The 25,945-nt window shown below is 36.9% G+C and overlaps 2 protein-coding genes across 2 annotated transcripts; both read left to right on the top strand.

Annotated features, from left to right (window-relative positions):
• Positions 1-4,515: 4,515 nt before the first annotated feature.
• Positions 4,516-6,401, top strand: LOC129739168 (facilitated trehalose transporter Tret1-2 homolog). The gene is made up of 7 exons (XM_055730581.1): positions 4,516-4,653; positions 4,719-4,951; positions 5,020-5,343; positions 5,410-5,566; positions 5,633-6,048; positions 6,105-6,170; positions 6,237-6,401. The coding sequence occupies exons 1-7, from the start codon at positions 4,605-4,607 to the stop codon at positions 6,384-6,386; spliced, it is 1,395 nt and encodes a 464-aa protein (XP_055586556.1). The 5' UTR covers positions 4,516-4,604; the 3' UTR covers positions 6,387-6,401.
• Positions 6,402-12,104: 5,703 nt separating this feature from the next.
• Positions 12,105-13,089, top strand: LOC129739872 (uncharacterized). Its single transcript, XM_055731416.1, has 3 exons — positions 12,105-12,569; positions 12,633-12,913; positions 12,971-13,089. Exons 1-3 carry the CDS (start codon positions 12,243-12,245, stop codon positions 13,059-13,061), a joined length of 699 nt encoding a protein of 232 aa, XP_055587391.1. The 5' UTR covers positions 12,105-12,242; the 3' UTR covers positions 13,062-13,089.
• Positions 13,090-25,945: the final 12,856 nt, after the last annotated feature.

Raw genomic sequence — 25,945 nt, 5'->3', positions numbered from 1 at the left:
ATTGCTAGATATGCGCCTGGAAAATATGCAATAGTTAGTTTTTCATGTACAGAAGAACCGATTTTGCATGTCATCAGGGCGCATATCTCGGGTTATATGCATGCATAGCGTTTTTTTTTGCTGAAAACCAGCCAAATTTTGCTGGTTTTTGTGCCGCTGACTTCCCAGCAAAATTACCAGCTATAAAAATTGGTTTAAAAATCAGCAAACATAAATGCTGGTTTCCAGCAGTTCAAATTGCTGGAAATCAGCTATCCAGATTGCTGGAAACCAGCTATTTCGTTCGGCTGTTATTTGGTATTAAATTTATAATCCAATTCAAAATTAAATGTTACATAAATACTAGCTGTGCATATAATAAGCAATCAAAAAAATAATTATTTTCTCCCATTTTTCCATAGGGGATTTGTTTATTTGAACACGTTTTTTTTTTCAATATTCCAACACCGCAGCTGGCAGCTTTGTACCAAATTTTTGATCATACGCCACCTGAAAAAAGAGTTTTTTATTAGTATCTTTTATGGAAAATCTACTTGTCAAAAAAAATCACCCTTTACTTGATGTCTGGTTGCTAGAATATAGAGGAAAATTAAAATAATAGTATGAATCTAATCAAAATTCGTAAAATAGAGTCTCACCTTGCTTCAGCTTACGAAAGTAAACAGACTCTGATTTGACAACGCGATTGCTGATTTTCCAGCAAATTAGATCAATGGGCGATGGAATCGAAAAGTTATTCTTTCTCTCCTAAAGAAAAACCCGTAAGATCTGTCAAAAGTTGGGTGAAATTTTAGTTGCATCCCACTTGCACTAGTGCAAAACCATCACCCAAATTCGGCAGCGCTTCCATCGCCTATTGCTGGAAAGCTGGAAAGCGCAGCAATTTGAAAACCGATTGCTGATTTTTCAGCAAAAATGACAAGAACACAACCGAATGCTGAAAAATCCAGCAATTTGATGGTTTCCATCAAAAATTTTGATTGCTGAACGTTTCCAGCAACTTTTTTGCTGGAAATGGAGGCAAAAGTTTACTGTGTAGGGCAGCGAAGTTTTATTACCTGCACTGAACAAAATCGGGCTATAAGGTTTATCGAGAATTCTAGTGATTTCGCACTAAAGGAAAATCCAATACTTTTTATCATTAGACGTATGATTTAATTTAAAGGAAAATCCAATGAATATTATAGAGAGCAAAATTAATAAATTTTATTGTTTAACCTTGTGTAATGAATCGTTCTATCATTGTAATAAAATATGCCTGGTATTTCAAATTATTTTATTCTAATATTTCATCATTAATAAATTCACAAATTTTTCTCGATGTTTGACATTTATTGCAGCAAATCTAACTTAAAAAAATACTTCCAAAAATGGATAATTAAATCTGCACTGCACTTTAACACTTTTTGTTGTAGAAATCCATAATGGGATGTAGTTCCTTTGCGTGATGCATGTTCATCTGGCGCAAAATCCTTATTCATTCCGGGGTGCTGATGACAAACAAACTTGTCAAAAACTTTCCTGTTCTAGATTTATGACTCCGTTATATCCACTCCACTCGGCATATTCGGATCATTAAACGCATTGATTTTTAAACACGGTACATACAATTTTACGTTCTTCCAGCGAGGTTATGTTTTCTGAAAAAAAAATCCGCATATAGAATTTCAAAAGAAATCTTTCAAAAATATGAATTACCTATGCATGTTAAAGACAGAACTGGGCTCGTACTCGCTGAAATCCGAAGCTGTTTTTCTGCGCTGCTGTCCGGCATTCCAAGACCAACAATGATTTACCTGTTGGGATAAATTCCAAAATATTAACAACTAAGCCGTTCAGCCATTAAATATTTTCGTCGTTCCACTCACCTCCATAAATTTTTGGCTAATGTCGCGGCGATGAGGTTCAGCTGGTTAAATCCTTTGACGAAACATTACTGGTACCGAAGTACTCATAAAATCGTGCTTCTCAGTTTATGTTTCCCGAACAATAATGAAACCTGTTTCTTTTTAACCAACGATTCAGGCACGCTGATATGTATATTAACTTCAAAATGATTAAATGTATAGGAATTTTCTATAAATTTTTCTAGGTATAACGAGTTACTGAAATTCATTGGATTTTTCTATATTTTGTATTGGATTTATTGTTAGCTTCTATCACACACTGAACGTTAAAATTCATTGAATTGACCCTATAAACCTTATAGCCCGATTTTGTTCAGTGTGGATTTTGGGGGCTGACCAAGAAGATCTTCGGGTTCACAGCACGGATTCTTCAAAGTGTAGCCGATTCGTTGTTTACAGTCGAATGGGTTCTACAGGGGTGGGATCCGTATCAACCTCCAGGAACGTTCAATCACTGACCACACTGACATGACACTTAGAACAAAAATTCAACCATTTTCTGTCTAATTTTTTCTAATTATCCAGAAAACGAAATCGAGTGTCCAGTCAGTATGGTCAGTGGTTCAATGGTGGTTGATACTGTCCGGTAGCTCTACCACGTGGGTTGGTTTCGAGTGGTGTGTGTAGGGTTGAAGCTTTCTACAAGGGAAGTCGTGTTGGCAGACTTTTTTCGAGTGTGGCCGGGTTCCAAAACCCGACAAAGCGCCTGGAAGCAGCGGAGCGCTTTCTGGAGAAGTTGGGGATGCTTCAAAGTCATCAGGCCAGATCTACACATTACGGCAAATCCTCCAAAAACGCCGTGAACACCAAGTTCCTACGCACCATCTATTCATCGACTTCAAAGCCGCATACGACATGATCCACCGTAACGAGCTATGGAAAATCATGGACGAGAACGGCTTTTCCGGGAAGCTGACCAGACTGATCAAGGCGACGATGGATGGAAGTGCTGTGTGCGGATTTCGGGTGAATTGGCGATTCCATTCGAATCGCGCAGGGGGCTTCGACAAGGCGATGGTCTATCCTGCATGATGTTCAAAGTGGCGCTAGAAAGTGTCATTCGACGAGTGGTGGGTAAAATGCGGGGCAAGATTTTCAACAGATCCAGTCAACTTATCTGCTTTGCCGACGATATTGATTTAGTCGGCAGGTCAACTGCGGCGGTGGAGGAGATCTGTCGCAAACTGAAACACGAATCAAGAAGGATTGGGTTGATGACTAATACGTCCAATACGAAGTACATGCTGGCCTGCGGATTCGGGACCGACCGAGCTCGCTTGTCCAGTAATAACAAGGTCACGATCGACGGTGTCGAGCTGGTGATAGTCGAAGACTTTCTATATCGTGGCTTTCTGATGACCGCAGACAATGAAACCATCCGTGAGATCCAGCGACGAATGATCAGCGGAAGTCGTGCCTACTCCACAGACAACTACGGTGAGAAGACTTATCCCTCGTACGAAGTGTAACCATTACATGTCATAAGACCAGTTGTTCTCTTCGGGCTCGAGACATGGATATTGTTCAGGGAGGACCTACGTACACTCGGAGTATTCGAGCAATGAGTGTTAAGAACCATCTTTGGCGGCATACAGGAGAACGGAGTTTGAAGTCGAACCGCGACTCTACGGAAAATCCAGTATCCAGTATCCAGAAGGTGGTGAGGGCTGGCCGGATATGTTGGGCAGGACATGTTGCGAGAATGCCGGACGACTGTCCTCCAAAACAGGTGCTCGCTACGAATCCGGTAGGAACGAGAGGAGGCTGGGTCCAACGAGCGAGGTGGTTAGATCTAGTGGAGCGTGATCTGACGAATGTGAGAAGTCCGAGAAATTGGAGAACGGTTACCATGGATCGAGTGCATTTTAGGAATTACGTTCATCCAGTTATGTCGTGCGAGGGAATACTATGAAAATAAAAATAAATAAATAAATAAGCTGCTTGAATAATGTGAGTGAGTCAAAACTCGGAGTGAGTGAACTCCAAGTGACAGAAGAAGGATTTCTAATTTGTTCTTCCCTAATTAGCATCAATTGACTCATCAGGTTGAAAAATTCATTATTGCATCTGAATCCTTTCGAGTCGTTGACGACTACCAATTCGTATATGATAAGACTACCATTCTACGCTACGTGCATCCTATCGCCATAATATCTCGGACAATGCGAATTTATTTTATGCCTTGCATTATCATGTATGCAAATCAAAAAGCAAACATCGGCCATACGTTTGAAAACTCTCTCCAGGTAAACATCGTCACGTTGTTACCAAACTTAGCATCCCGTATTTGTGGCTAGCAGAATGATAACAACTGCACTGTTGAGCTCCACTAACTTGTTATTAAAGTAAGTTAATGGAAAATCAAAGTTAAAATAAACATTGGTGAAGAAACAAATGCAGGGAAGTAGATAGGTAGAAATTTACAATAAATGAAACAATTCTTCGCCAGACAAATTTTCCAAATAAACGGAAGCCTACTGTGGTGCCTTTTAACGTGCGATCTATTAGCTCGGTGAATGCCCCCACAAATCAATCGAGATTAACTGATGAATCCGGATTGTGGCTGGATTGCTGCATTTCCTACATGCCAAATGCAAACAAGTTGAACCAAAGCTTGGCGTACGGTTCGATGTCTCCTAGTTTTCCGTTGTCCATCTCGTTGTGCGGTCATTTCGTTCGTCTGAGCTCGACAAAACCATGAAGGGTGTTGGAAGCGTACGGAATCAGTACCTGGCCACGTTCTGCGGTTGTTGATGAAATATTCTAGTTCTAGGTGAAATTGAGTCGAAAATGATCTTGTGTCGCTTACAGTGAACCTTCTGACGGTCAGCTATGGATTCGCCTGTTCCTGGACATCGCCTTCGTTTCCGATACTGATGTCTGAAGATACTCCGCTGGCCAGTGGACCGATCACGTCGGAGGATGGTTCTTGGATTGCTGCTCAGTTATGTGTAGGAGGCTTGATTGGGAATCTACTTGCCGGCTGGACGGCGGAAAGGTTCGGACGAAAACTTACAGCTTGTATGGCTGCAGTGCCTCAGATTGTATGGACATTGTGCGAATTTTTGGCGCTTCAGCCGTCGATACAGCTTAGTGGTCCCTTTTTTTGTAGATGATGTGGCTGATGGTAATTCTGGCGGACAACGTTTACTACCTGATGGCAGTTCGCTTCTTCGGGGGATTCTCCGGTGGAATGTGCTTCATGGTTGTGCCGACATTCATTGCGGAGATTTCCGAAGACCGTATCAGAGGCCTGCTAGGTTCGACGCTCGTGTTATCAAGCAACTTGGGTATTCTGATCATGTACATCGTAGGCGCCGTGTTTGACTATGGGACTGTGCCCTATGTGCTGCTTCCTGTGCCGTTGATCTTTCTGGTGTGTTTCTGGTGCATGCCTGAGTCACCATTCTACCTTATGAAGAAAAATGATTACGTTGTAAGAACTTTCATCCTGAATTCGTACCTGAACTTCTCATTTCTAATGAAAACCAAAACTCTACAGAGCTCCGAGCGTTCACTTCGATTCTACCGCGGCTTCAACAAAGGATCATCACAACAGCTATCGGAAGAGTTCCACATCGAGCTCGTAAAGCTAAAAGACACCTTCAACGACGACAAACGTCAATCCGAGAGTGACAAAATAACCTGGTCCGATCTTAGTAAGTCCTCTAGAAACCCTCGGAAACATACAAACGTTTGCATTTATCCGACCTTTACTTTTTCAGCTACTCGGCATGCTCGGAAGGCCTTCCTTATCGGAATCTGTTTGATGGCGCTGAACCAGTACTGCGGCTGCTTTGTCATGCTCAACTACACGGCTACCATATTTGAAGAGTCCGGATCGAGTATGGCTCCCAATACGGCTGCCATGATCATCGGTACCATCCAGATGTTCGGCTCGTATCTTTCGACAATGCTAGTGGAAAGAGCTGGACGGAAACTGTTACTTATAATTTCGTCCATAGGGATCGCTGTCGGAATGAGCATTTTCTCAGCCTACTCTTACGTGCAGCTACTGGGCTACGATGTCTCGCTGTTTGATTGGTTGCCTTTGGTGTGTTTTTCGTGGGTCATTTTCATCGGATCCTTCGGAGTGTTGACAGTACCGTTTGTGGTGCTTGCCGAATTGGTACCTCAAAAGGTAAGTGAGAAGTTTTGAACACAAAACAATTTTTAATGTAACAATTTTGCCTACAGATAAAGTCATTTGCGTTGTCTTTCTGTATGAACTCCTTGTGGGTGTTTGCATTTCTCGCTATGAAGGTAAGTTGACGTTACATTGTTCAATTAAAATAGACCTATAATACACGTTACAACTTCTATTCGCAGTACTTCTCACCGCTGTCCGAAGCGCTAGGCATGCACGGGATTCTGCTGCTGTTCGCAATCTTTTCACTAGCGGGAGCGATTTTTGTTGCTATCATGGTACCGGAAACGAAAGGAAAAAGCTTCGAAACAATCGCTAGGCTTATGAACTAAACTTTTAAAGAATATCAAAATCTAAGTTTTTTTTTATTTATTTTTTAAGAATGCGTTTTCTGCTTGTCCGTGAATCCAGGACCTAGTTTTCTTCCGACTTCTGATGTCCTCCTGCTTGACGTTCTGTGATGTGGGAATGGGAGTAGTGAAGCTTTCGACCAGGCGTTTCGCAAACTCCTACCGTCCTTGTTCTCTAACAGCCTTTCCCAATAAACATTTTGGCTGCTTAAGAACGGCAATTCGCTGAACAAAAGCTGAGCTAAAGCGTAATTGCTGCTTCAGCTTAATGGTTGAATAAAGACAAACTATAACCATGTTTCAGCGTTTAAAGAAGTCACAGTGCAGCCAATAGGAGGAGTTGAAGAGTTGCTTCCATAACACTATTTCAGCCTTTGTTCAACCATTCGCTACCATTGGAATTTGACAGACTGTGAACTGTGGTAAAATAGCCCTGCATGATGGCGGCTTGATTGGAATGAGAGGGGAATTTTTCTTTTCTTTATGCAATGAGATTTTTTTATGATTTCTCATTTAGCTTAATTTTGAAATAAAGAATAAATTTTCTCAAAATTTTATTTTTGGTGCCCAAAACTGAAAAAAAAGATCATTTCTCTCACACTTATTTTAAAAAAATATTCGGTTGAGAGGCATGTTGGTCGCTTAAGAACGACAAATTTTCATCGCGCCGCAGATTTCATGATTGGTTCTGCGTACTGCGGCATGCGACCAACAAGCCGGAGGTTTAAAAGTCGGGGCAGTTGAAACGAAAAAAAAAACAACACAGAGGGGAAAAAGTGGGTGCGAAACATCTGACAGACAGACATTTAACTTTTTTTTTTATTTTTTATTTTTTTTTTTGATGATCCGTCAATTCACGTTTAATGACGTTTGCTGAATAACTTCTCCAGATCAAGATGATTAAAGGCTGAAGACACGTGAATTAGTGAATTTTTGATACCTTCTTTCAGCCAGATTGCTGATTAAAAATTGAACCACGATATTTTTTCAGCGTTTATTCAGCAAAAAGTGTTTGTTGGGTTTCTACTTTTCAACCATGATCTTCGCCGGAAGGTCACTATTGGTCGTTCGCTCGACATTCCCAGCAGAGTGGCCAAAAAATACATATGTATGCTATTTCATGTAGCTTTCAGATGAAGAAATTTTTAAGTGTTCCATTTGCCCTGGTATAGTGTTCGTGGTTCAGATTTCAGATTTCAGATTCAGATTACAGATTCAGATTTCAGATTCAGATTTCAGATTCAGATTTCAGATTCAGATTTCAGATTCAGATTTCAGATTCAGATTTCAGATTCAGATTTCAGATTCAGATTTCAGATTCAGATTTCAGATTCAGATTTCAGATTTCAGATTCAGATTTCAGATTCAGATTTCAGATTCAGATTTCAGATTCAGATTTCAGATTCAGATTTCAGATTCAGATTTCAGATTCAGATTCAGATTTCAGATTCAGATTTCAGATTCAGATTTAGATTTCAGATTCAGATTTCAGATTCAGATTTCAGATTCAGATTTCAGATTCAGATTTCAGATTCAGATTTCAGATTCAGATTTCAGATTCAGATTTCAGATTCAGATTTCAGATTCAGATTTCAGATTCAGATTTCAGATTCAGATTTCAGATTCAGATTTCAGATTCAGATTTCAGATTCAGATTTCAGATTTAGATTTCAGATTCAGATTTCAGATTCAGATTTCAGATTCAGATTTCAGATTCAGATTTCAGATTCAGATTTCAGATTCAGATTTCAGATTTCAGATTCAGATTTCAGATTCAGATTTCAGATTCAGATTTCAGATTCAGATTTCAGATTCAGATTTAGATTTCAGATTCAGATTTCAGATTCAGATTTCAGATTCAGATTTCAGATTCAGATTTCAGATTCAGATTTCAGATTCAGATTTCAGATTTCAGATTTCAGATTCAGATTTCAGATTCAGATTTCAGATTTCAGATTCAGATTTCAGATTCAGATTTCAGATTCAGATTTCAGATTCAGATTTCAGATTCAGATTTCAGATTCAGATTTCAGATTCAGATTTCAGATTCAGATTTCAGATTCAGATTTCAGATTCAGATTTCAGATTCAGATTTCAGATTCAGATTTCAGATTCAGATTTGAGATTCAGATTTCAGATTTCAGATTTCAGATTCAGATTTCAGATTCAGATTTCAGATTCAGATTTCAGATTCAGATTTCAGATTCAGATTTCAGATTCAGATTTCAGATTCAGATTTCAGATTCAGATTTCAGATTCAGATTTCAGATTCAGATTTCAGATTCAGATTTCAGATTCAGATTTCAGATTCAGATTTCAGATTTCAGATTCAGATTTCAGATTCAGATTTCAGATTCAGATTCAGATTTCAGATTCAGATTTCAGATTCAGATTTCAGATTCAGATTTCAGATTCAGATTTCAGATTCAGATTTCAGATTCAGATTTCAGATTCAGATTTCAGATTCAGATTTCAGATTCAGATTTCAGATTCAGATTTCAGATTCAGATTTCAGATTCAGATTTCAGATTTCAGATTCAGATTTCAGATTCAGATTTCAGATTCAGATTTCAGATTCAGATTTCAGATTTCAGATTCAGATTTCAGATTCATATTTCAGATTCAGATTTCAGATTCAGATTTCAGATTCAGATTTCAGATTCAGATTTCAGATTCAGATTTCAGATTCAGATTTCAGATTCAGATTTCAGATTCAGATTTCAGATTTCAGATTCAGTTTCGGATTCAGATTTCAGATTCAGATTTCAGATTCAGATTTCAGATTTCAGATTCAGATTTCAGATTTCAGATTCAGATTTCAGATTCAGATTTCAGATTTAGATTTCAGATTTAGATTTCAGATTCAGATTTCAGATTCAGATTTCAGATTCAGATTTCAGATTCAGATTTCAGATTCAGATTTCAGATTCAGATTTCAGATTTCAGATTCCGCAATTTAGTTGTCCGCAATTTAGTATTTTCAACAATGATTTAGTATAACCTGTTAAAAATCTGGGCTACAATACAACTGCTTAGTATATTTCGAGGCTGGGTCTTTCGGCCGAAAGTCATGAAGCCGAAAACCATTCGGCCGATGGACGTTAGGCCGAATGGGTTATCTGGCAGAATAGGCCACTAGGCCGAATGGGTTATTCGGCAGCCGGTTAACCAGCCGAAGGCTGTTAGGCCGAAAGGACGCAAGGCCGAAATGATGTTCGGACCAATGGTCACTAGGCCGAATGGTCATTGGGCCGAAAAGACATAGGGCCGAATGGTTATTAGGCCGAATGGTCATTAGGCCGAATGATCGCAAAGCCGAATGGTCGAATCCGGCCTTGCATTTATTCGGCCTGATGACTATTCGGCCCAATGACCATTCGACCATACGAACATTCGGCCTATCGTCCATTCGGCCTAACAACCATTCGCTCCAAAATGCAAACAAGCGTTAATATCTCTTATCGGCCTGGCAAACATTCGGCCTTACGACCATCCGGCCTAGTGACCATTCGCCCTTACTACCTTTCGGCTTAGCATCCATTCGGCCTTGCGACCATTCGGCCTTACGACCATTCGGCCTTACGATCATTTGGCCTTACGATCATTTGGCCTTACGACTATTCGGCCAAATGACCATTCGGCCTAGTGACCATTCGGCCTTATGGCCATTCGGCCTTATGGCCATTCGGCCTTATGGCCATTCGGCCTTATGGCCATTCGGCCTAGCGACCATTCGGCCTATCGTCCATTCGGTCTGATGACCATTCCGCCTTATAATATTCGGACAAATAACCTTCGGCCTAATGTCCCATTCAGCCTACTATTGCCCTATTCGGCCGAACATCCTTCGGCCTTTTAACCCATTCGGCCTAACATCTTTCGGCCTATCGGGCTTCGGCCGAATTTTCGGGCCCCGTATTTTTCTATGCGAACTTTGACAGCTCATAGTATTATCCGCTTTTTTTAATTACCATGCGTATGATTCTTTGACATTGCTCGATTCGTGGTCTTAAAATAAATATGATCATAGTTATTTTGACACATCGTCACATCGACATTTTTTCATTCTCCCTTTACAAATAGCATCCATACAGTTATTTTAGCATTGAACATTCATTATAATCAAAAAAATTGACCATTTATTTTCAAATTTAGTAATTTTACAATGCTCTTCTCATTTCAGTGTCTTTTATTGTTTTTCCGCCAGGTCTGTTGATTGAAATCGAACGCGAATAAAGAAATTGTTTTGTTTTTTTTTTTTTTTAAATTATTAGTGTTTCGATCTACGATCGGTTGGTGGTGGTAGTTTTGACATCTTAGATATGCCTCTGGCTCTCAACCTTCTCATCATCAGCGATAGCAATCGCTTGTACAACTGACCCTCTAAGTAGCTAGGCTTGGGAGATGTTAATGGTGCCCCAGTCTCTAGAGAATCCTGAAAATGGGCCCTTCGCGATTACACAGATAGATTAAAGTTTGCTTAAATTAATTTAAAGCCTTTAAAATAAACATTTTAAAATTTGATTGGGCATTGTCTGAGTAAGTGACTAGTATTATTTGGTATTGTTTGTGAAACGAGTCGGAAGAGTTGGGCTAAAGCAACGCGCGCTTAGGATCATTCCCGGGCGGCGCGAATCACTGCCATCATCTCTCCACCAAAGCCGCACAATGATGCGTTGCTGTAAACAAGATTCGAAGGAGTTGGGCTCAAAAAATGCAGCGTCTAGGATTATTTCCGGCGGCGCGATTCATCATTATTTTCGAACACAAGGGCAAAATTGAGATTGTTAGCTGTTATCGTATTACTGTTGATTTCCTGAGAGCCGAGCGGAGTGGCGCTCCCATTTCGTGTACCTGGGTTATAGGTTCCCGGTTACGCGATCACCCACGAAATTGTTAATCGGCTGTAGGAACCGAAAAGAGAAGCCGGCCTGATGACTTCCCACGAATCAGATTGCTTGTGGCGTTAGATGGCGTAGTAGGATTCGGAACAACACTTTGTAGGCGGCATTGAGGACAGTGATCGCTCGTTAGTTTTCACAGTCCGATTTGTCGCCCTTTTTGTAGATCAGGCATATTACCCCTTGCTTCTGTTCTGTGTCCCAGATCCGGACCATCAACTGGTGTAGCCAATCGGCCAACTTGTCTGGACCCATGAGTTCAGCTGCGATGCGGCGATCTTTCCTAGCCGATTTGTTGCTAGTGAATCGCTTCCTTAACTTCACTCATCGTTGGAAGTGGCTTCTCTACATCGTTGGCTACGCCGGTAATGTATCTTCCCCGACCATCTTGGGGGATGCATGTGTGCCGTTCAGGTGTTCATCGAAGTGCTGATTCCATCTTTTGATTACCTCATGATTGACCGACAGATGCCTCCGTCATCGTCACTCCCGCAATCAATCAATAGAAAATGATTCGGTAATAGTTGAATGCAAACTTTGAAAAAGGATTATTTTTTGAAGGCTAACAAATAGAATAGCCATTGCAATGCATCGGTTCTCCTTGCATGAATGCATAACTGTTGTTTTTGTTTTGTTTCTGCATTTTTTAAATGTACAGCTCTCAAATCACCCGTTATCAACAGAAATTTGAAGGATGAACCGAAGCCGGTGTAAACATCTTCGATAACCCACTTCTCTGGTTATTATGCTGACTGAGTTCAACTATGTATTTAGTCTCACTTTCTGTTCAACATTACACACAGGGTGCTTCCATTCCGCTTATCAACGCAGCGCTTTTCGAGCCTCTTGGAGCAGCTTATCGCTTTCAAAAGTTCACAGACACTCCCCTGGAACGGACGTGGGATTATTCAATCTCGGAAACAGTTGAGGAACCAACATGCCTTGGACACGTCCCCTTAGTGTTCCCATTCCGATGGTTTGGCATCGATTCCAAGGGCCGGATCCGAACCGACAGCTGGTGGAATATCGGATTGAAGATGTGACCCCTGATCGGTACGAGGAGATAATTCAGCTGCTTCGAGATCACTTCATGTCCAGGCAGATCGTTGCGGATCAAAGTGAACTGCGGAAGCAGGAAAGCTACTGGAGGCAGTGTTTGGAGCAAAAACTGTCCGTGGTTTGCTATCAGCAAGGCCTGGATCGGATTGTTGGTATAAACCTGTTGCTAGTGAAGCAATCCAACGAGCCCTGTTTCTTTGAAAGTGTGAGTTGAATGAACTTTTAAGATCCAAGGAGCAACTTTAATTGCGAAGATTATCATTCTCAGCCAACAACGGGACGTCCGGTCAAAAAAACGCCTTATTCCGAGGGATGCCTTGTTGATCGTTACGATGTGTTTACGAACTACCGCACCAACCGTTATTTGACGGCCGCGGAAGTGTTTGTCGATCGGGATTATCGTGGATTGGAGGTTGCCATAGAAATGCTGAACTCTTGGGTGCCGATCTGTCGGAGATTTGGAATTCGTGTGATATCGACAGATTTTAAGAGCCAGTCTGCGCAAGAAACCGCTCGCAAGGTTGGCTTCCGGACGGATTGTGAAATTACGTACGTATCGTTGTTGTTTTTTTTTTGGGATACAAATATTGAATCATATTTTTACAGATATGAGGAATGTGAAAAGATTGGTATCACACTTCCGGATTCTAATGCTTCCAATGGATGTCTCAAACTCATGAGTATGACTGTGAATTGATGTTGTTAATAAATTATAAGTATTGCATTGTAATATAGAAATTGCTATTCTGTACACCTTTATTGTAACAATGGTCAATGATAACATATAGTCCACTCAGGTCACTTTCGATTTTTTGTGTGTTTTTTTTTAGTATAGCAGGGAAAAACCCTCGAGAGTTGGTCACCATTGAAGACCATCCTCCCAAAGGCATAGAACTTCCTCACATTTTATTAAATTTTTTAAATTTTATGTTCCGAATTACTTTTTCCGTATAAGGACTACAGATACAGATTGCGGAATCCGATTCCAAATCGGAAGTTGAACCCGCGAGTACAGAAGTTATGCTCATAAAGTAGAAAAAGTGTCGTTTAGAAACTTTTTTCGAATTTTATGAACCATGTAGTTTAAAAAGTTTGCTTCCCGGTCTGAACAAATAACAGAATTTTTGCAGATTTTCAAAACGAGTTTTAGGTACCCAGGTTTTTGATTTAAAATTTTGTAAGGAAAAACGCTTAAAACACTTACTGGAAAATTCTCTGTCTACAACTTTGCCGAAACGACACAGCGGTACACAGCAATTATTTTTTCTGAAAACCAGCAAAATTTCCCACCGACTTTCCAGTAAAATTTCCAGGCATTTGAATGGCTGAAAACGATCAGCAAACTCAATTGCTGGAAATCCAGCGAGCTCGTTTGCTTTAAACCAGTTATCACAATTGCTGGAAATCAGTATTTTTTTTTTTTCAAAAAACAACCGGAAATTTTGGATACTAAATAAGAGTTTAAATTTAAATATCAATATCAAACCCTCCTGGCAGTCATATTTATAATATGAAATTGGTTTGTTCATTTTTCTTGAGATTCATTTATTTAATTTTTTAAAACCGAATAAAATGATATCTGCCAGTGTTTTGGCCACTTTTGACTGAGTTTTGGTCACCATGCTCCATCTGAAATAAAAATAACCTTATTAGTTTGTAGATTTAATTTATCGGCCTAGCGGTGAAAAGTGATGTCCTTTTTAGTAGGGACATCTAAAGAATATGAAATTTTATTTTTTTATAAACAGACCCCGTTCGTTTTTGGCAACATTCGATTTTGGCAACATCCGATTTTGGCACATGTGCCAAAATCGAACGGTTTTTAGAAACAACATTACCTTTTAGTTTTCGTTATAAAAGGACCAAGTTAATTTAGACAAACACCATAAATACGTTTTTATGTTCTGATATGGTGATAAAATGCAACAATAAAACAAAAATTTTCAAAAAAATTATAAAGTACTCAAAAATGACAAAAAGATGAAAAATTCAAAAAGTTTAAAAACAAATTCAAGCAAAAGACTGAAAATGATAAAAAAAACAACTGAAAAATGATGAAGAATGACAAAAACAGCAAATATGACAAATGAAAACAAACATTCTAAACAAAATAAGAAAAGTGCAAAATGCATCAAAAACATGATGGAAAAAATTAGAAATGACTTCAAATGGTCGGAAATTGACTGAAAATATCGTTGTTGATAATAATAATAGCTATTTTGTAAAAATAACTGAAAAAAAAGTTGAGAAAAAAATTCGTCCGATTTTGGCAACATTCGATTTTGGCAACACGAAATGTACGGGCGTGTTGCCAAAATCGAACGGAATCTGTATTGCGTATTCAGAGAAAAAATGGATTTTTGCAACGGTAGTTAGACCCGAAATTTGACAACCGTAATTTGACAGCTCTTCTGATAGGTGGCATTTTCGTCAGTGTAGCCGAGAAACACTAAAGCAAATCATCATGTCATATGTATTTCGTTTTTTTTAAGATGCACTAAATTATTATTTGAATGAATAAATCGACTTTTCGGCGAGTTTTGTAAATTATTAGATATCGATAAGAGTCGGTTACTTTAAAACATCTATGACTTATTTGAAACATTCTTTGTACTGTATATTATGTTTTTTTTTTAATCATAGGTTTGTTAATTAAGGCTCTGTATATTATGTGATAACGTTGAAAGTTTGTGTTAACTCAATTCATTCAAATTTAGGATTTCAAGCAGTGTTCCGAAAATCACTCTTTTTCAATGAATGTTTCTGATAGCACTTCGCAACTGAACGTACAGCGATCGGGTTTTGTTATTGATTGCTACTGGACTTATCCGATCATCGTTCGTTCTATTCATCGCTAAAATACAGATCACCTCGCACGCACTGAGCAAAATCGGGCTATAAACAGTATTGGGAATTTTAGTATTTTTGCACTACTAGAAAATCCAATACTTTTTATAGATGAGCGCAAAATTTTGCGCATATAGTTTAGCGTTCCGATAAATTTTATAGGAATTTCCAGTGAAAGTAATTTAATCGTAATTTGATAAAAATGATTATTCTAGACAATGAAATGAATGTATTTAATTCTACTTTCGATTTGTAAATGGATTTGTTATGAAAAATAAAACATCTTGGCTTGAAGCATTATAATATTTTATTTATAACTCCTATCCACTTCCACCGTGGGAGAAGAAAAAAAGACAACTTACAGCAGGTGGGGTGATGCGATGCGAGAAACGTTTCCGGCGGATATCTGCTTTTGGATTTGGTGGTGCTGCTGTTGCCGCTGGTGGTGGCGATGGTGATACGATCAGAGACGGCTTAGTGCACTTCCGCCGTCGGTGAAAAAAATGGCTCCTGGTAGCTGCTTCTGTGGTGTTGATCTCTTCCTCCAGCCTTCGGAATGTTGTGATTGGTTATGTTTTCGCAATCATGATTGAGGAACTGGACGAGTGATGTTTTTTCCGCCAAGTATCGCTCCTGCTGTTCATGATGTGAATGCATGGTCGTTTCTGCCCAGTTTTCACCTCGTTCGGCGCTGGAACTGTTCCGGCGTTTGTCCGGCCGGATGGTAGAGTTTTTTTCGCATCTAATGCTAGCTGTATGGGGGGTAGAAAAAATTAAAATTATCGCTAAATAAAACAGTTTTTCCACTTACCTTCATCGCTAGCGATGTTTTCGCCCTCGGTGCGTACAGTTTTCAGTACTTTTTTGGCCATTTTACAGGTTTTCTTACCAAACCAAATCTTACAAATCAGTCGATGCGAAATGTTAGTAAATTTATCAGATATGCAAAATATAAATTCTATATAAATATAAACATTTGAAAATTAATGGATTTTCTAATACATTTGATTAAGATTATTAGACTCATAGTATTCATTAGATTTTCCTATACTTTTTAGTATGTTTTTCATCGATAAAATAGACTTGCAGAATTTATTGATTTTTCCAATAACTTGTACAGGATAAATCATTACTTTGTATATGAGCGATTAACTTTAAAAATTATTGGAATGACCTAGTAGATTTTATTTCCAGATTTGGTTCAGTGCGATGTTTGCTGTCAAAACAGTGCAGCACTATCATCAAATTGGAATCTCACCATTGAGCGATGCATACGGCGAATCATGTTCGTCTAGGATCAGGAGTGAATGGTTCAGGCAGTGAGTGAGTGATACATTCAACCGATCATTAGCAAATATTATTTGATTTTAAACATAGCCAATTAATAAATTTATTTGATTTTACAGCGTGTTTTTACACCAGTGAGAAAAAAATCCAATTGTAGTTGTGTTTGTGAGGGAAAGATGGTCACTTCCGCTGTGTTTTCAATTTCAAATAAGCTAGGCGGATACTGAGTGAGTGACATTCAGAATGGATCAGTTGGCATCTCACTCATCTTCGATATGCGATGTTTGCAAACCCGATGATTCTGAATGATGGGACTCGGTTGGCATTGCTGAGTAGAGCGCTGATCGAGATTGCATACCAGTCGGGCGAAGCAGTTGCGAGAGGCGTTATCCCATCATACAATCAGAATGTATCCAACAGGAAACGCATCCTGAGTGTTTATTTTGTTTGATTTTCGGAACATTGATTTCAAGTTTAGTTTCTATTGAATATTTCTATCGCGCCAGCACTAAATTTAACTTCAGAAGTCGCACTTCCAACTTCCGATAAAGAAAAATTATGTTTGTACTAGATTGTCGGAAGTTCCCAAACGACACAATATTTGTTTGATTGGGTCGGCGATTTGCAACAAAACTGTTTGACACGTTTTTGGTACTTAATACTTGAATATTTAAATAATTATTTTCACGGTTTCAGGATTTTTTTCATTAAACAATTTTTTAATCTTCTAATAAACATGTAAAATTAAATCGTTATTAAAATAACGATTGAAAAATCTTAAGAAATATTATCTCTTTCATTGAAAATTGGATTTCGTGGAATGTTTTACCGTCTCAGTTATCCGTACAAAGGTTGACATTCTTAATTAGCTCTGCATTCTTTCTTCTTCTTTCTTCTGATTGAAGTTTAAATCAAGTTTACTAAATTTCTTTAGGTAAACAATGCTCCAATCAGAACGTTACCATGTGCAGTAATCATTTTAAATGGTTTAAAACAGTGGTTTTCAAACTTTTTTCCTTCACAGCCCCCTTTTGAAAAATTTTCGAGCTCAACGCCCCCCTGGGCAAATTTTAGAAAATCTTGAAAACAAAACAATCTTGATCGTTGAAAAACCATTAGCTTTTGACTATATGTTGTTGTAAAACTTAATTCAAAATTCATTCAAATTTATTTGAGGGATAACATATGCGTTGTTTTATGATGTATGATGTATGATGTAATCTTCCATCCTATGTAGCGTGGCACAGCCCGTTTGCAGCGAACTATCACACATCAAAACTTGATCCGAATTTCCTAATTATGAGCTCTAAACAGCCTTTGAGTGGACTATTTCAAGGGAGTGAAGGTACAAATAGAGTAACCTGTACGATTCGTTGGGGAAGAGGATAATTCGTCTCCACCGAAAGAACAATTTATTACTAATAAATAAGAAGATCAGCCATTGTGATGTGGAATGTTCCATAGGAGGTGTTTAGACGAACCCGCCTTATCTTGACGACATGTTAAGAAGGTAACTGCCCAGTGCACTCTACCTTCCATGTCGCTTCGATATGGTGTCCGGATGGCCCTCCCTCACCCTCAAAACAGAGTTCATATATAGGAAAATACAAAAATAATATTATTTATTATAATGTAATAGGGTGATTTGCCAATCGTTGCACAGCTAAGCACATGATTTTGGTTTTTATGCTGTATTTCAGTCATTTCAACCAAATTCACTCGATTTTTTTTTGTCGAAGCACTCATACAGGATTGGTCAACATGATCCAAAGGTTCAAGTGTTCGAAAATAGTGACATTAAAATTTAAAAAATCATTTAAAACAGCTTATCAGTGCCCAATAGTTGCACAGGCAAATTTTATGTCGTGCATAATGTTGTACGGTTTTTTCCAATGGTTGCACATTTTAAAAGTCTTCTTAAGGCCCAGCCACCATGCGGTCGAAAAAGCTGATATTTGTTACGGAAGCTTAGTATGAGAACTTCTAGTTCAAATGCAATCTAATTTGGTGAAAAATTAGGATCCAAAATAAAGAAAAACACAAAGCCGCCGGGTTTGAGTGTCTAGAATAGCATTTATCACACGTGAAGTTTTCTCAGAAACTCAAATCTACCCTTTAATTTAACCGAAGCCATTTGAGTAAAGTGTTATTTGACCTTATTTGCCCAGTGCTGAGCTTATTTCTTTATATGTCCTACCAACATAAAATTGTATGTCATTAAAATTCCATAGAAAGAACTAAAAGGTATTTAATGCTTAATTTTTAAGTGCCTATTTACAGGTGAAAAGATAAAAGAACGTAATCTGTTTTGCCCCTCTTTACCCCTATGAAGAAGATGTGATTTTATAAAACATTGCTCTAGGACTGACTTGGAAGTCGATCGATTTTTAAATAATGAATATCAATTTAAAACTTAAAAATGGGCACAACCACGCCCAAAGCTTCAGATTGTTTGACTGATTTATGCTCATGATAAACAATTTTTTATAAGAATTTATCTTTTCAAAATGTTAATTAATTCAAATATCTTTTTCATGTAAGTGGGTGTATTTGTAATTAATGTAACCTCAGTAGCATTTCATCAATCTTCAGCAGACAATCACAACAATCACAGAAATGTTTCTCAAGAGTTTTCCGGCTGAAAAATTTTTTTGGATCAAATTATTTTTCACAAAGCTATGACTGTTTATTTCTCTGGATGATCAGGACCAAATAAAGCTTCACTTAGATGTCTTCAATGAAGGCAATTCGAAGGCAGATTCGAATTTCTAAGAAAATTGCACATCAGATAATTAATATTACGGGTCTTCCAACCTTTCACTTGGATTTTTTGGGATTAAGGATCATATTTTTCCTACTATACAATATTTTGACAATATTATTAACATTATAAAGGGGTTCGCTGTTGACATGGAATACAATTCTTAAAGATTTGTCGTCTCGCAATTTGAGAAACAGGTTTTTCCAGAAAATTTTTTATATTCTTTGCATAAAATGTTGAGTAAATGATCGCGATAAAAGATTTCAAAATAAATCTGATAAAAAAGTAGTCTCTCAAAGCCAATGCAGTTGATGTGACTTTGACACTTTTCAGACAATGCAAGTTGCCTTACTTTCATTTATACATATGTTTTTTCAACGAGTTTAATAATTTTAAAACTTCAAGTTTTAGATTTAACGGTAGAAAAAATAAACTTATGGAAATTTCAAATGTTTTTGAATTATTGAATTAATTATTAAAAATCAACACTGAGTGCGAAAAATATGAAAATTCTGAATGGAAAATAATAAACTGGAGTACAGAAATTACTAAAACTACTAGTTAAACGTAATTATCTACTTATTCAGAAAAAAACATTTCATATCAATAGACAATTCGAGTTGTTTTAGTTGCATGTAGTCAATGAACGTGTTCAATTTTGTATGACAATTTGTATGGAAGAAGAAATTTTCGCATATCCAAAAAATTCAAATAAGTTTTAAATTAAGTTTGTTTTTAATGATTGGTTTTGCCCATTCTTAAGCTTAATTTTTTGCAAACATGAGAGAAAGCAAAGAATTTCATGAAAAAAATTATAATAATTTCAAAATAAAAAATCGGAATCAATTGAAAAGTATTGTAAAATTGCAAGATTTGCTTCCTGGAGCCTTCAATAATTTCATGACAAGTTTTTGCGAAAGTTTTAAATCAACATCATCCTACGGTTAACCAGCTTTCAAATTAGCTGCCAAAATAATAAAATTAAAAAATATTTACCTTTTTTGAATTTTTTGTATGACAACGTATATCATTTCTGAGAAACAAATTAGGTTTAGTTTTTGTTCACATGAAATGTATTGTAAGAACCAAGAAATATTTAAAAAATCCAAAATTATGTTTTTTGAACTTTCAGTACATCTCTGATGGTTTTTGAATGGAAATTTGGATTTTCCGTACGAGCCTCCTTTCTAATTCCAAACACGTTGTTATAATTCACGGCTTAATCAATCGCTTCCAAAATTTTTATTGCTATTTTTGGCTGTTAAAACAACTAAATAGAGTTTTTGGAGGCAAACGAATTTATAAATTTGAAATTTCCAAACAAATTTTGCAGAGGAATTATGTACAACAATGGGGCAGGAGGAGATTGAGTGGACCAATTGTTGCACGACCCGACATTTTTTCAGGTTAATTATGGATCATAATTTTTTTTTAAAATCATGGTGTTAAAATTTTCCAACAAACGTTTCGTATAGAAAACTGATACTAAAATTGTTTTTCTCTAACGTAAAACCTTATTTGCCGTAGAAGGAATGTTAAGGTTTTTGTTAACAATCAGCACAAAAACCGCGCGAAAAAAACAAGAAAAATTAAAACTGTCATAAGATACACATTTAACAGCAGAAAATATCTCAAAAGCCTCATTTCATCAGAAAACATTCCGAATTAAATGATTCAGTATTATTTTTGAGGAAAAGTTGAAAAACAGCTGAAATATTGACAATTTAAGTCATGCTGTGCAACGATGGGTTAGGGGACAACGATTGGCAAATCACCCTATAATATATTTATTATAAAAAAAACACCTACTTCAAAAATTGGGTCATTACTTTAAAATAAGGATAACCTGAAGGCGATTCCAATACCTGAAATTAGAAGATACGTTAAAGTTTCATATATTTAAAAGAAAAGTGAATTTCTTGATTGATGCCTTTAGTTTATGATGAGTATTTGTAATTGGTAATCTATTTTTTTGTTCGCCAACTTTTCATCAGATAGCCACCCCTCTGTTTTAGCATACCACTGTCATTATGTTCCTCAGATGATTAGAAATGTGCACACATATGGAATCATAGAGGATATATCACTATACTATAAACTATCTACCTTTTAAAACTACGTGTGCGTGAAAAATCAAAGTTCTCTCTCTCTCTCTCTCTCTCTCCTCGGCATAAAATTTCCCACACTGAGGAAACAAATTGTCAAAAAGAATTTCATTTGATTTCTTCAATGATCTCACAAATTAGCATTTCCATCAGTAAACTCGTCCCACTCATGCATCTAAAAATATTCCCATTCAATCTGTCGTCAGTTCCTGTAAATTAATTATTTAATTCGAGCGCAACGAATAGTAAACACAATAAAAAAGCAACCACCTACAAGCAAAGATCATCTGTCAATCTAACATTCTTAAGTGATTATCAATTGATAAACATAAAGGGCTGGGAACAATTGATTATGCTGGGCATTTGTGTTAATTCTAAATTCCAGTTTCCATTGACACAAAGCTCAACAATTCTGAAACATCCTATACATCGATCTCGAGTTTTAAAGGGAAATTTTACTCTTTATATAACCAAGTTTGCAAAATTGACCAACAATGGCCCTAGCTTAATCCCAATCGTAAAATTTATCTAAATTCTAAATCTAAAATTTATGATCAACACAATGTTCCAAATGTTTAAAAAAAAGCTCAACTACCCTAATTAATTGTAAACCAGGATCTCACACGTCGTAAACCACAAAAGCAAAACTTTTCTTTGGTTAATGCAAATCTTCCACTTCCTCATAAATGAATAAACCGAGAGATCCTGAAAAAAGTTTATACTCACACATCACTATTCTCTCAAAATATCTATCTTTCGAGAAAACATTCAACCGGGGGGGCCTAACGAATATAAACACTTACGATTTTACACTTTTATTCAAGAAAATACTCGATAAGAAACATTTGAAAGCCTTAAAAATATTTATCATTACAACTTAATTTTAATTTTTATAACTACATTTTATAATTTGCATGAAAAAAAAAGTACAATGTAAATGTTTCCAGATGTTTGTGTTTTTAGTTTCCACTTACCTGTACTCCCCCCTGAAATGTGAATCGAAATTAGTAAATAAAACATCAAAAATAAATACACTGTAGGTGTACGATTGTCGCACATATCTGCTTTCGTCGACATCTGAACACGATATTACTTTTGGGAACCCTATTATGGATATCCAAAAAGGGAACTTCGATTCCACCCACACTTTTACTAGGGAATGAATGAACTCCGAATAACAAAATATCACTAATACAGGGGTGATCCCTCAGCCTCTCTTACTTCTCACTTTCGTAAACCGACGCACACATTTAACGAAAAGCTACATCGGAGGCGCAGATTTGGTATTCGAATGAAATACCTCTCGGAAATGCAATATCAGACTGCCTGGACCGCCTCTTCGAAAAAAAAAAAGCTATGCCAGAACTAGACGCCATATTTTCACAATCATAAATTTTCACTTTTCACTATCCAGTCCCTCTTGTCATCCCGCATTAAATGTTTGTTTAATAATAATGATAATAATTTCGATACTCGTAAACCGTTCGGACGCGCTCAAAAATACATTTCTATTGAAACCGCAAAAAAACGCCATCGGAGCGAACAAAATCAACGACTGCCCCGCACGAGCACACGACGACCAATGGATAACATATGCGTTGTTTTATGCACTTATACCCTTTGGCTCCAAGGGCCTCATATTACTTGCAACTTCCAGTAAACAGTTAATTCTATGTAAAGTTTCCTCGACAAAATTCTATAGTCAACATTGATTTGCATTATTATTATAAGGTACTAATAATAACTAATTACTGTCAAGCTGGCAAAACAACGTAAAAAAAGTATTATTTCTAAATATCTGAATTTCAATCCTGTTCAAAGTTAAGCATTCACGGGTCTTCAAGTTTAAATAAGATTTTAGTTACTGAATTCCAGCAATGTAAGTGATAACCGAACAGATTAAAACATTTAATTTAAATTCAAAAGATTATCCATGGCAAATGGCACAATAGATTTTTTTAAATCGATTGAAATAAGAACTTAAAATAAAAATTTTCTTTCCTGAACCAATTTTTTTCATTTTTTCTTTCTAAAAATTCTATTACTAAATCATAAATAACGCCTTTTTACACAGATCTTTTCGAAGGTTAAGCAGATTTTTTTAAAATAATAAATTTTAAAGATTATGAAGCATTCTAAAATCAATTAAAAATCAAGCCATTAATCCTTCTAAGCATAACCCAAAATAATCTTACAAAACCAGATCATCATGTGGAGCGTATACAAAATCTGTGACAATTAAAAAAAATGTAGAAACATTTTAAGAAAAAAAATATTGAGATAACGGAACAAAAAATTGCTTGCAGCTTCGAGAAATTATAGATATTTAAGTCTTGAACTTGATGTTTAGTTATGTAACGTGATTCGTTGTTTTGCATCGAATTAACTCGTTGTTATTTCAAATCAACATTGTTTCGTGATTTGTGAAAATGGTAATTACGACCTTACCGCCCCCTGGAGCCCTTACAACGCCCCCGAAATTCAAAATTGAGGTCACCGCCCCCCTAGAAGCTCTCAACGCCCCCAAGGGGGCGGTAGGGACCACTTTGAAAACCACTGCACTGGTTTAAAATGTTGCTGAAATATCATGATTGATTCTGAAACATGATGTTTGTCTTGGTAAAACACGCATGAAAGTGTTCTGAAGATTTATTTCAGTTTCAAAGTTCAGTTTCCATGTTTGACGTTTGACGACCTAAACAACAGAGTTACATGACTCGCTACACGAAACTGATCATCTAAAGTTAAAATTTGAACGATTACAAATCTTTTCAACAATTGCTGGCTTTTTGCCGAACAGTAAAAAAACGATACAGAAAACGATACAGCAAATTTCAGTCTTCCTCCCCCAGGTTTGCGGTAGTGCTTCTTCTTCTTCAGGAACAAGGTGTGTATATATTCAGGAGGTGTTACCGAATATCGAATTCCCGATTCAGCCATTTTGGCTATGTAGGCTATGCAACTATGCGGAACTCATGAAGTTTGTTTACCAACAAACCAACGAAAAGCTGAGCAAAAAATAAACAAACTCATTGAGAGCCCCGCTCACTCCTCGCCTACTTACTGTGAAAGTCGGAGAACCTAGTGTATCAGCAGGACCTTGTTCAGGAAGAGTTGAGAAAATCCATAAGAAGTCTGAACGAGCAATATATATAGGTGGATAGAAGGTTAGATGAAATGAGGCCCTTAGAGCCAAAGGGGTATAAGTGCATAAAACCTGATTTCGAGAAAAAAGAACTTGAACTTCGTTGTGTTCCAGTAAATTCCATAGATATTTTTTATGATTTTTTTTTCATGTGAATGATTTTTCTAAATAAAAACAAAGCATTTTACAACATTTTCCCAAAAAACAACGTTTATTTGACGTTTATTGAGGCGATCCATATTTTTTAACTTTGGTACTTACACCCCTTTGGCTCCAAACACATGCACTTATACCCCTTTGCCACCAAATAAATTCACTTATACCCCTTTGCCACCAACAAATTTTCACATCCAGGATTTTTGATCTTATTGATATGGGTAATAAACCATAAATATTCATTGCTACAAGAGTCAATTAGTTTTCGCATAAATATATTTTTTGTTGTTTTGATGAGAAATATACTCTGGTACAGTAGGTTAAGAGATTTTTTGGCTGAAGATCGATCTGGTCTTGGCAACTTCTACTAAATCTCTCCAAACAACGTTTTTTCATCAAGATTAATTTATAATAGAGATGTACCGAATAGTGGTATTCGGCGAACGGCCGAATACCGAATATTTACCTTTTCAACTATTCGGCCAAACGAATATTCGGCCGAATATTCGGTCGAATGCTCTATTGAGTTTTCAATGAAATAACCTTTGCGTTTATTCTAATGATTTCTATTTCTTCCATATTAATTCCCCTCATGTTTTTTAGCCGATTATTGTCAACCAGATGATATTATCGGATGATGTACAAGATATTTTTGAGTAGGGGTCTTTCTGAAATTAAAATGTCACCAATAACTGAAAAGACATCAGATGACTAGTCGCTTCTAAGGCGTTTATCATCAAAGAGCTTTCGTTCCTGCGAAATCTGGAAAAAAAGATGTCAAAACAAGCCAAGCTATTTGAAATTGTTTCTATGATATTGAATTAGATGAAGGTCGAATTTTAGCAAGATATCTTTAAAATAGTTGTTGAAAAGATAGATGATCTTTAATCTTAAGCATACAATACTTTCAATCACACGTATCCAGACGGTCAGGCATTCAAAACGATTTTCAAAAAAAAAAAAATAAAAAAGGGCAAAATTTATGTATGCATATTTTGAAATTTTTGAAAAATTGAACACAAAATATAAAAATTTTTGAAGAGGAATTTGAGTTTTTTTATTTGGTTTAGCAAATAATCTGAATAAACCCGAGCAAAACTCGGGATTTATTGAACAATATCCGGATATCCCGGCCAGATTTGACTTATCTGGATTCTTTACTAGATTTATGGGCAAGCCTGAATATATCCAGAAAATCTGGAATAAAGTATAATCAAAGTATAAATCGATACCGTTCAGCATTCTCCTGTACGATCTGCAATGAAAGATACGCGCATACA

Source organism: Uranotaenia lowii, chromosome 1 (genome assembly GCF_029784155.1).
Source record: "Uranotaenia lowii strain MFRU-FL chromosome 1, ASM2978415v1, whole genome shotgun sequence".
In the NCBI taxonomy this organism is placed as follows: Eukaryota; Metazoa; Arthropoda; class Insecta; order Diptera; family Culicidae; genus Uranotaenia; species Uranotaenia lowii.
The sequence above is the reverse complement of the archived record's forward strand: the minus strand, read 5'-3'. Positions and strand labels throughout refer to the sequence as shown.

Coding starts and splice junctions, on each gene's coding strand:
- LOC129739168 (XM_055730581.1), top strand. CDS start 4,605: ATGAAGGGTGTTGGAAGCGTACGGAATCAGTACCTGGCCACGTTCTGC. Junction 4,952..5,019: donor TGGCTGCAGTGCCTCAGATT/GTATGGACATTG, acceptor CTTTTTTTGTAG/ATGATGTGGCTGATGGTAAT. Junction 5,567..5,632: donor AATAACCTGGTCCGATCTTA/GTAAGTCCTCTA, acceptor TTACTTTTTCAG/CTACTCGGCATGCTCGGAAG.
- LOC129739872 (XM_055731416.1), top strand. CDS start 12,243: ATGCCTTGGACACGTCCCCTTAGTGTTCCCATTCCGATGGTTTGGCAT. Junction 12,570..12,632: donor AGCCCTGTTTCTTTGAAAGT/GTGAGTTGAATG, acceptor TATCATTCTCAG/CCAACAACGGGACGTCCGGT. Junction 12,914..12,970: donor CGGACGGATTGTGAAATTAC/GTACGTATCGTT, acceptor ATATTTTTACAG/ATATGAGGAATGTGAAAAGA.